The sequence below is a fragment of the Sus scrofa genome, chromosome 9, assembly GCF_000003025.6.
Source record: "Sus scrofa isolate TJ Tabasco breed Duroc chromosome 9, Sscrofa11.1, whole genome shotgun sequence".
Classification (NCBI taxonomy): domain Eukaryota; kingdom Metazoa; phylum Chordata; class Mammalia; order Artiodactyla; family Suidae; genus Sus; species Sus scrofa.
In genome coordinates, this window is record NC_010451.4 from 63726596 (window position 1) to 63739015 (window position 12420).

The 12420-nt window shown below is 38.8% G+C and overlaps 1 protein-coding gene across 1 annotated transcript in view; it reads left to right on the forward strand.

Moving 5' to 3' along the window:
• MROH9 (maestro heat like repeat family member 9) overlaps nucleotides 1-525 on the forward strand; it is a 106893-nt gene extending 106368 nt beyond the window's left edge. The window contains exon 21 of the mRNA XM_021063956.1: nucleotides 182-525. Within this exon, the coding sequence (XP_020919615.1) occupies nucleotides 182-525 (344 nt within the window). The remainder of the gene's footprint in view (nucleotides 1-181) is intronic.

Here is a 12420-nt window from a genome sequence, read left to right on the forward strand (position 1 = left end):
AGGTCTGGTGAGGACAGGGGATAAAAACTTCCTGGATGCTACTTGTCAAAGTAACAAAAATTGGAGTAGAGGAAAGGAGCAGGGGGCTTCTGTGAAAGGTGGTGAGGCTATTTAGGGTTAGAGCTGCTCAGACAGACTGTGAGAGAGATACCTTAAACGAATGTCCTTTCCACTGTCACAGCTATTGATCGTGTGCTTCGGGATGAAGATCCTACAATCAGGGAGTTGGCAGGAATAACACAAAAACTTTTTAAGGAAATAGCCCATAGACTGACCTCCTCAAATATTAAACTAAGCTTCCGAAGATTGTTTAACTTCATCTACATCAAAAAATTGAAGCCTCTTTATAATTACAACCTGCCCAAGGACCTGACAGGCAGTCCTATGGAGATTAAAGAAACCAAGAATGATAACGAAACCTTTATAGAGGATAATTATGAAGATGAATTGGTAAAGAATGAAGACATATCAATAAATAATGGGAGGTTCTTCTGTCTCTTGGAATACCCTTCAGAAAAGGAATGATTTTCCTTTCCCTCTTGATAACTTGAGTATATGTGTAGATGCTTTTCTGAAGGACACTAGAAGATTTGATGTCTCTTCTTTATTCTCAAGTATAGAAATGTGTTGCCTCTTTCTGTCTGAAACTGATCAGAAGACTTACTTCATGAAAACCATTAATAAAATCAAAAAATCATATAAGCAATGTGTGGGATGACAAGCTCTTAGAGCTTGATGCTGTCAATACACATCTATTGACATCTTCTAAATGCCAGACACTGTGCTAGACAGTGGGGATGTTTGGATGATGTAAACAAGGTTCCTGTCCTCAGGAAGGCCACAGCCTAGTGGCACACAGTGTGCTAATTTCCATCCTGCTTGGATGAATGCTCCTTAGTGCGGTATTTACAAAGAAAGAAATGGAATTTGCAGGGGAGGAGGGCTTAGAGCAAATTATTCAAGGTAGAGATATTGAAGCAAGAATAGTATTACGGGAAGCTGGAGAGTTTGTCGTGGATACATGTAGGAAAGAATGTGGAGAGCTGAGATCTAAAGGAAAAATTGTGCTGTGCTAATGGCTTTAAACTTTCTGAAATGAAAATTGGATAGTCAACATAGTTACTTGTTCCCATGGCAATCAGGATCTAGTTTAATACTTTATAAGAAAGTTGATATATAAATGTTCATCTGCAGTGATCTTGCTTAACTTAAAAGCTCCAGGCTCATCTTTCACTCCGCTCACCTTACCTTCCTCCCACCCCTGTAACACACCCTAGAAAAACCCACTCCAGCCACATGGGAGCACTTGTAGATGAAAGACTTGTTTCTTATGTCAACACAGGTGCTGGGGCTTTGGAATGTGTCAACTTGCGGTTCACATGTGTCCATTTCTCTACTGGTTCACCTCACTGATGCGAGGCAGCAGCCATTCCACCTTCCCTTGGGTCTTCCTTCAGCTTCTCTGACTTCTGGGTCAGGTGGGTTAGTAATATTAACAAAGGATACCAGTTTCTCCTTCAGGACACCACATCAACACCATCATTAGGGTTGGAGGCAAAAAGAGATGACGCAGTCCCAAACTTGTGGGTTCTGCTTGTCCCTACTCTCTATACCCACCCTCCTTTCCCAACCTCCTGCCTGCAGTCTTCAAGTTCCAGCATCAGATGTAAAGACAGCCACCTTGCAGACAATTCTTAACCTGCTTCCACAATTGCTTATGGTCAAACCTCTAGTTCTGACTCTCTAATTGAACCCTGGATGATATCTGAGATGCTTGTTTCAGTTGATCCAAGATACCAGTTCCCCTTGATCAAGTAGTTGAGTGGTGCTCCTATGTTTTGCTTTAATGTCCTGTGTACTTGTCATTGCACCTACCACACTGTATTGAAATTACCAATGTCCTTTTCTTTCTGACCCACAAAATTGAAGTTTCTTGAAAACAGATATTGTATCTTACACTTGCTTAAGTACCCTGAACTCATGGTACCTTGCACCTAATATATGCTCAATGAATACGTGCCAAATAAATAAAATGCTATCAGGACATGTTGCTCTCATGCGTCAATAAAAATTTTCAGATATTTATGAGGGTTACTTAATATTAGAAATAATGAAAGAGTGAATTATTTTAAGTTATTCCTTCACCCATGTTATTTCATACTGCCCAGATGTTCCAGGTCTAATTTTTCAAAATCAGGGAAAATTTTCTTTCCCACCTTCTAAACTAACAGCTTGCCTAGTATGATAGGTCAAATAATACCCCCCCCAAAGATCTCCAATTCTTGATCCCCAGAATCCATGAATATATTAGCTTACATGGCAAAGGGAACTTTACAGATACGGTTAAATTAAAAAACCTTGATATGGGGAGATGATTCTGAATGATCTAGGCTGACCCCATGTATCCTAGAGGGTCTTTATAAGAGGAAGGTGGGAAGTTAGGAAATATTTTTAAAGATGCAATGATGCTGGCTTTAAAGATGGAGATGGGGACCATGAGCCAAGGAATGTAACTCTAGAAGCTGAAAGTCAAGGACTGCATTCTCCCCTAGTGAGCACAGTCCTACAAACATTTTGTTTCAGCCCAGTGAAACCCATTTTATATATCTGAAACCCAAAACTGTAAGATAATAAGTTGGTTGTGTTGTCTTAAGCCACTAATATGTAATAATTTGCTAAAGCAGCAGTGGGAAACTAATATACATTCCTAGATTTCTACAAAGCAGAGCAAACCAAACCAATTCATAACCCCCTACACTTTCCCAACCTCACCCCCTAAAAAAAAAGATATAGCAAGAAGTATAGTGGATCTTATACAAACATTGAAGACTTTGTAAAAGATATGATATCCTGTGATATTTACATGTTCTTCAAAGTCCTTTAGGCTGATGACTAGGGATTTCTTCCTCACTTTCAACCTGAAACAGTAACCTCCTCCATCACCTCCTGGTTCTCTTTGCCTTTTTTCCTCTCAAATTTTTGTCATTTTAATTACAACATGTCTTCATGTGTTTCTCTTTGGGTTAATCCTTTATGGAACTCTGTACTCCTGGACTTGAATGTCTGGTTCTTTTCCCAAGTTAAGGAAGTTTTCAGCTATTATGTCCATGACCATCATAGCAGCAGATATATCTTTTTTTTTCAAAGAATAGAAAGTATAACTTCTAAATACGGAGTTGAGTGGTAGTGGAGCATATGAAGCAGCTCTCAGGAAATTATTCAAGGCAAAGGAAAGTACCCATGACTGAGTTAACTGATTACCCAACATGGGCACAGGGCTACTTAACCAGGGGCCAGTCCCCTTCAGACTGAGTGGCCAAAGTTCTCACCAACAGATGATAACCAGAAGAAAGTATACAACTTTAGCCTAATCACCGGCTTAAGGAGGAAATCTGCTTTATCCTCTCCTGCTGGTTGAATGTAGATGTGGAACTCAGCTTCAACCTTGCAGACAATAATAATATGCCCCTTGGAATATGGTAGAATCCCCAGAGTTGGCTCTCTGGATGGCTTCTCATAGCAGGCCCTGTCCATGCTAGATTTTTACATTAAAGAGAAATAAACAACTGCCTATTTCATATTTGCATTTACAGTTCTTTTTGTTGTAGTGATTTAGTCTTCACTCTAATTAATATAGCCCCTGTCGAAATACCCAGCTCCCTAAAGCTGTAGTTATACTTTTAAACCTTTATCTTGTGCCATAAAAACACCTCTGTTAAAATGCAAACAGTGTATCTCAAGAAGCATTAGCATAATGAGGTAGCATTTAATTGTGTCTACAAATATTTTCATCTAAAGGATCCTTTCTGGAGGAGAATGAAGAACATAATCTGTAATTAAAAACTTTTTTTAATCATCTTTTAGACCCACATCTCTATGTTATCTGACATGCTACACATCCACAGATCTACTTTCAGTATTATCTGAAAGTGACCCTTTTAATTTGATTTCATTTGATTAACTAGTTCCAAACATTCACATGAATAGAAGTTGATGGGGCTATTACTAGAAACTCAGCTGGATCTCTTACCCGGAAGAGCCGCCCATGGCTACTCTATGTGGTCTGAACTTTCTCACAGCCCCAAGAGTGAGCATCCCAAGAGAACTAGAAGAAGCTGCATTGCTTTTTATAACCTTTGCTTTGAAATGAAAAGCGCCACTTCTACTATAGTCATAAGCCCACCCAGATGCTTGGACCCCATCACTTAGAAGGAGGAGGATCATAGTAAGACAACAAGGTCATGGAGGAGTTGAGATAATATTGCACCCATTTGGGGAGAACATGGTATGCCACAGCCCCATAGCTGTAGCTTTATCAAGTCAGAAAGTGAACTGCTCAGTACTTCAAGTGGAAAGCATTAGAAGCAGAGGCTTAGAATTTCAGAACTGCTCTCATACAAAGACAGAAGACCTCTCTCACAGATGGGATTAAGGGTATTGTCATTTTACATTTTCTCAAATTTCCTCACAGCAGGAGCCATTTAAAGAGCTAGCACAAAAGACAGTAGGTAAAAGATTAAAATTTTCAGACGTGAAATATATGTCTTTCAATGTCCATGGATATTGTTTCTGACATGTGGAAACAAACAGACAACAAGCCCACTAAGTCTTGACATAATAAATTGGTCAAAGAAACCCCAAGCCTAGCCTCTATAGTTTTTATAAGTTTTTCAGTGCTAGAATAATCTCAGTGCACCCAAACTCCCACAAAAAAAAGAGGGGGGGTGCTTTAAAAGATGAGAAAACCCCTAGAAGTGCATCCATCATAATCCTCATCTTGGAGAGGAAAGACCTAAGTCACAGAGGACAGAGGACAAAGGAGATTCAGGAAGTGGAAACAGGAGTTGACAGAGTACCTAAACAGTGAGCTTATTAATCACTTGTTAGGGCCCAGAATCCTCACAAGGTCATCCAGGCAGGATTTGCAATATCCATGGACCAGTGACCACATGTATCCCACCCTCCCCTTTTCTGAGTGGTGGACACGGTAAACGTGACCTGGGCTACCAGGGTACTCTAGGTGACATGAACGGTCACCTTGTTTCTTCTCCATTGTTGTACATTGAACGGTTAAAAGCAGATAACATCCTTTCTTTTTGCCTGGGAGGGCAAAAGAGTCACACTCTAGAGAGGAAAGGGAGCCATTTTGTGACCACCAGGAGGAGTATAAGAAAAAAAAAGGAGGCTAAGCCCTAGTGAGTCATTAAAGCCATGCTTTAATCATGCATTCTCAACTCCTGAACTTCCTGTTGGATGAGGAAAATAAATGATTTTTAAATATGTCAATGTCAATGAAAAGTAAATAAAGAAATTCCTATGGTATGGGTACTAGTGTTCCTCCAAATCTGTATGTTGAAATCCTAACACCCAATATGATGGTACTGGGTAAACCCCCACCCTCTTTGTAGAGGTGATTAGGTCATAAGGGCGGAGCCCTCAAAATGGGATAAGTGCCCTTATAAAAGACACCTCACAGACATTTTCATCATGTGAAGATATACTGAGAAATCTGTGACCTGTAAGGGGGCCATGACCTGACCATGCTGGCAACCTAATCTCAGACTTTCAGCCTCCAAAACTGCCAGAAATAAATTGCTGTTGTTTATAAGCCACCCAGTCTATGATATTTTTTTAAGCAGCCCAAACAGACAAAGACAGAAATCATCATATTTCTCATCAGTAATCTATAAGCTCCTTTGTGTTATAGACCAAATACATTTGCCACTGAATCCCTGGAACTCTGCACAATGTCTGACCCATATTGGAAACTAGATAAATATTTGGAGAATTATAAAACCATATTATGCGGAAGAAATTAAGCTAGATATATTGAACATGAAGTAGTAGTTTTGAGCTGGGCTGTGATTAACATAGACTATCATGAAAAATTGATTTGTTAGCAATCTGCTAGATCTCCAAGGGACAAGAATATGGTCAGGGAATCCAGCCAAGCTGCCACTGTGGTACTGCAAGTGGGGTTACATGAGAGATTCTATCAAGACCGACAGTAGGAATGAGATGGGGAACATTGCATTTCTGTTGCACTTTGAATACTAAAAAATGCAATGTTCTATATCAAGCCTATCTATCACAAAAGGCAATATCACACTTTTTCCTCCTAACCCAGTAACATTAGGGTAAGATGCAAAAGGTAAAGCTTCCAAAAGTTAAACAAGCCTCCTTAGGCCAGATGCTCAATTGCAGAGCTAGAGAATTTAGATATTTGACTCCTAAGGCTCTCTTTTCACCAAACTCTGCTGATTCCTCTTAAAGGAAACCTCCCCTTCTACCACCTTACTATGATACAGAGAGATAATCCAGTAGACCTATGAATCTATAGTCTAAAAGGAGATGATAGGGGATATTCTTTCTGGAGGTCCTTTGTCATAGGTGATGGGAATTCAAGTCTATAATAATACATTGACACAAATGGATCACCACATTAAAAATATATTCACGAGACCAGAAACACCAAGCTATCCCACAAAGTCAAGGAATTCAATTCCTGATATTTCGAGGTCCTATTTCTTTACAGCTTGATTTCAGTTAATGTCTTTCTCACTTTCTTTTCTTCTCCCATTTCACCACTAGCAGATATAGAAATATGCCCCTAAACAAAATTTCCTTTAGCTGTAAATCAGCTGATATCAGCTGTAAAGAAAATTATTCCATTAAGGGGTTGTAACACTGACCAAGAGTAACCCAAAAAATGACTTTAATTTAGGAGAAGAGGTGAATGGTAGAAAACCACCAAGTAATAATTGTCTGAGCCAACAGCAGCTAAAATGAACTTAAAATGCATTGCAATATATCAGTTTAGTGACTCACAATGTTTTCAAGAAGATGCTAAGGTGTAAGTCAACAAAGCTTAATACACATGCAATATTAATTGTATAAATCATTAAGTAGTATCTTTGGATGTGGGAGTATTTTAAGTCATTCCTTGCTCATAAATTGTTCATCACTTGAAAGATATTTACTAAAAGTCATAAAATAAGCCCAACAAGGAAACTCTTTTTAACTACTTCAAAGAAATTTAAAATAAACAGAATCCATGCATTCAGAGGATATTCAAACAAGTCTTTACTAAATGAAGAAAAAAAAATTTTTATCTCTTCAGGGATGCACCCTGGCATATGGAGGGTCCCAGGTTAGGGGTTGAATTGGAGCTACAGCCACTGACCTACTCCACAGCCACAGCAACACAGGATCCAAGCCACATCTGTGACCTATACCATAGCTCATGGTAATGCTGGATCCTTAACCCACTGAGCAAGGCCAGGGATTGAACCTGTATCCTCGCAGATACCAGGTAGAATCATTTCCACTGAGCCAAGAAGGGAACTCCCAAGAAAAATATTTTTAATACTATTCATTTGAAGCATTGGTTTCTAAAATTTTTCCCATTTTTTTTAACCAGCCACAATAAAAAAAAAAAAAAATAGCAGATAACTTGTTGGCTTTGTAGGCTCCACAGGTTTCCCACTCTTCTCTCCATAGTGTATTTCTCTGTCTAAAGCTGAGCATAGTGAATTTCTATTGAACTCTTTGAGTAATCCCTTAGTAAGAGCCGAGAACTTCACTATATGATTTAACCCACAATCCTTGAAGGTAAATTTTTAATTCTCTTTTTATAGACAGACCAAGGCACAAAGACAGAGAGTAATTTTCCCAAGGACACACAACTAGTACATGAAGTTCAAGGGTTCAAACCCAGATTTCCTGACTCTTGATTGTTAATCTCTGTTGCTTCCAACCTTATGAGGCCTCATACTTTATGCTTCCGGTACCTTAGATTCGTACAGAGATCTTGATTATCAAAACCCTTTTACAACTGTTACCTTCACAGTTTTATTCATTGTATGGGATAAATCCCTATATAAGATAAAATTTTAAACTTTAGGTTTATAATCTTTCCCAATTAAGAGCTGGTCATAGACTGAGCTCACCTTCGATGAATAGAGAAAAGGTAAGCCTGTGGCATCAAAAAAACACCCAGCTTCTCTCCAAAAACCAAGCCCAGGTACACTCCTTGAAATTTTTTCCTTTGTCACTAGGTTAATATTTATCAAGGGCTGACCATCAAGTAGTACTGGGGATGCAATATTAAGTTCATGGAGTTAACTATCTAGTGGGGAGGCAGCATTGAACAAGCATATAAATAAGTGTACAATTATAAAATTTATATATGCTGTGAAAGAAAATGCAATCTGCACTGAGATCGGGTCCTAAAGAGACCTAATATAGAAGGTGGATTTGAGTAACTTTTTAAACTGAGATGTGGGGGTTATATGCAGTAGGGGAAGAGCTAGAGATCGATCATTCGGGCAGATGGAACAACATGTGTGAAGAATGGAAGCAGCAATGAGTTGGTGTGTTTAAGAAACAAAGACATCTAGGGTTGATGGAGCACAGTATGTGCAAGGCAGGGGAGTGGCATAGAATAATACCAGAATTATTGAGGGCTGAAGACTCTGCTAAGAATTTGGGGCTTTATATCAAGTTCAATGAGAAGACACTGAAGAGTTTTAGGCAGGAAAATGACATCCAATCTGAGATTCAAAAAAAGATTGCTTTGGCTTCTTTGTCAAGAAAGGGTTGGAAGTGAGAAAGTGTAGAAGCAGGGAAATTAAAGAGGCTGTTGCACAAGACCAAGAAAGAAGTGGTGGTGAACTGTAATGTGACTCATGAGATAGATAAAGCATACCAAACTATGGTGTGTATCACAAACCAAGTTCAAATGGTTACCAGCTCATTCAGACCCATGTACTCCGGGAAAAGACAGCAGACCTATCAGTAACTGCACAGACTCATAACTGCTTTCCCAAGATAAGTGTCTCCTGCCTGGTTCACAAATTCTGACCAAGAATTTGCTTTCTTCCTTTTGCCTGAAAGCCTCCCTTTGATAACTCTAGCCCTAAAATGTGTAAGTACCTTTCCCAGTTCCCCCTTTTAAGATACTCTGAACCCTGTCAAGGCAGTGCTTGCCCAGCTTTCCATGGCCTGCAGGTTTCCCTCTAGTCTATATATATGGTAGTTTTGACAGTAATGTGAACTACGTGGTACCAGGTAAAACAAAGATATGGATGGAGTCAGTGTGTATCTTAGACATAGACTCCACAGGTCTAAAATTGTATATAAGGGTAAAAGATACAAAGTGATAAAGATTAGTCCAAAATTTATGTTATTTCAACTCCAAGGAGATAAATTATGAGGAAATGCTATAATGTTTAAAGGCAGAAGATTTGGATCTAGTGAGACAGAAATTGACTCCTCACTCTGTGACCCAGTTGGTGTAAATTGGGGAAGGCAACTTGCCTAGTGCAAGACTTAATTCCCACATATGTGAAATGGGGGAACACAAATAGAATCCTTGTCCTAAATTTATTATGAGGACTAAATGAGAAAACTATTATAAAGCACTTGGTACAGTTCTTGGTATATATACAATAATGAATGTCACCTACTATACTGGAGATTGTTCCAAGAAACAATCAGTTCCTTGTGCTAAACGTCAGCTCTAAGAAATTACATAGGGCTGCCTAAGGTGCTTTGCGCTTTATGCTCTACTGTCCCCACTACATGCTGGGCCAGGGACTCTGGAGTCTAAACAGCCCCCATGCACTTTTCTGGGTTTATAAATATGGGCAAGAGGCTCAGGTTCACTACCACAGATATGCTTTCTGCATTCAGTGACCTTAACCTCCTTGCCACTTTGGCCCCCACTCCCACAGCAACACCCTGGACTTCGTCATCACCAGGAATTACACCACTCATATAAACACAAGCAATCCTGCTTTGGACCTTAATCTCTTATCTTTCCAGAACACCGACACCTCCTGTATTCATTTGTTAGGGCTACGATAACAAAGTACCATTAACTGGGTGGCTTAACAGAAATGTATTTTTTCACACTTCTGGGGGCTGCAGTACTAGATGAAGGTATTGGCAAGTTTGATTTCTTCTGAGGCCTCTCACTGTTGGATCAGTCAGGGTTCTCCAGAGAAACAGAACCAATGAGAAATTTGTAGATCTTTCAACATGAGGTTTACTGTAGGAATTGATTCACATGATTATAAAAGCCAAGAAGTTCCACTATCTGCTGTCTGCAAGCTGGAGGACCAGGACAGGTGCTGGGATAATTCTGCTGAGTCCAAAGTACTTCAATGTTGGAGGGAGGATTGAAGGTCCCAGCTCAAAAAGACAGAAAGTGACTTCACTCTTCCTCCAAATTTTTGTTCTATTCAGGCCCTCAATGGATTGAATGATGCCTACCAGCATTAGTGACCACAGATGTTTTTTACTCAACTCTACTGATTTAACACAAATCTCTTCTAAAAACACTCTTACAGATATACCCAGGAATCATGTTTTACCAGCATTACTTAATCCAGGCAAGTTGACACCTAAAGTTAACCATTTTCTGTTTTCTCTCTGTGTCTTCACATGATCTTTTTTACTACTTATTTCTGTACCTTGTCTCCTCTTCTTATAAGGACATCAGTCATATTGGATTAGGGCCTATCCCAATGACTCCATTTAACTTTAATTACTTCTTTAAAGATCCTGCATCCAAATATAATCACAGTCTGAGGACTGGGAGTTAGGACTTCAACAAAGGAATGGGAGATGGCAAAATTCAGCCCATAATTTTACCCCTACTACCCCTGGTATTCTACTTTAATAGGACAGTAAGGTTGTTAAGCCCATCCTCTCACATCTTCATTTTCTTCTCTGTGTGGCCTAGGACTCTTATCTGTTACTTTAGCCACCCTCCTAACAAAAGCCAGAATTCTATCACCCTTCTTCCACTGAAACACAAACCACTGATCAGTTCATCTGATGGTCATCCCTCCTCTGCTTCTAAACTAACATTGTTCCTAAATAAAAATCACACAAATGCACACAGAATGGTGCTACTGCACATGAACAAGTTATATTCTGTTAGAAATTCATGTTCCTCCACCTCAATTAGACCCTGGTGCCCCAGGCAAGCCTTACAGCTATTTCCTACATTTTAAAATCTCCTGAGATCTGCTCTTCTATCCATTGCCTGATCATTCTCCATAGAGGACTTCACTGCCTGAATTAAAATAAAAATAGAAACCATCATCCAGGAAGCCACTCAAATCCATGTTTCTGACCCATGAATATTTGTTTCTATTCCCTTTCTTAACTTTCTATTCGGTATTTGATTCCAAAACTCATGTATTCTATTTCTATTGAAAGAAGGCAGTATCAATGGTGACAGGAGAGAGGGAAAAAGGAGTTAGCAAGATTATTTCTAATCTGCAGTCAAGCATAAAAGCAAAACAAAATATTGTGTTCATCAAGCTCTATTAAAATAGGCATGTTTCTTCTTTCTTGAGAGGATATCAGAAGGTCTTATAAAAGTTACAAGTCAAATTTGAAAACCCAAACTCAGGAAGTTGAACAATGCTTGTATATGCACACAATACACACTTGAAATAAATATCTACAGGACAGCTGCCCTGGAACTATATTTAGCTCCAATGTTTAAGCCTATTAGACCACATACCAATTGTGTGAGATTTGGACAAAGATTCCAGGTGACCCTGACCCATCCCTCTCATCCTCTCCTTCCTTTTCAGCTATTTCCCCACTCCTTGCTTTTTCTTAAATTTATTTAACCATTGTTCCATTCTTAAATATAATATCTCCTTGCACTCAATTTTCTCAGAGGTGATAACATGAATCACTTCTTATCTCCAGTATAGCCATTGGCTTAAAGACATAAACATGAAATAATTTAACTCAGTTATTATGTTAGAAATGAAAAAAAAATCAGAAAAGAAGCTTAGCTGCAAACTTGAAGGAGTTTTTAGATTACATATGTGATATTTTATCAATCACATACATTTTGGTAGTGCAAAAATTTATCTTCTCAACTGAGAAAAAGTATCCCTTAGTAAAGAGTCACCATGAATTATTGCAGATCTATGTATCACTAACATGAAAAATCTGGCACTGTTTTCTAAAGTCAATCTCAATATCTCTCACATATTAATTTTTTTAATTGACTTTGCTTTTTATTCCAAAAGTTATTCCCATATATTCATTTCACTTCAATATGTACAGATTCTGTGTTTATATTTAAGGCAACATCCTTGTAAGGAAAGCTTTTAAAAACCCAGAAGTAGTGTCTAGATGACCTTTCTACACCTAGTCATGGAGAGATCTCAAAACTCCTTACACAGATTGCTGAAGTTAACACCACTGCACCATGCCTAGTGCCTTTTTCCATGTTCAAAGCCTTTGTGTGCAATAGCTCATTTTACTCTTATACCAACACCATGAGATACATTGTAATGAACAAGGAGTCTGAAGTCTAGAGAATCTAAATGACTTGTGCACAATAATGTAGATAGCTAGTGAGGAGAGTTAAATCTTTTAACTCCA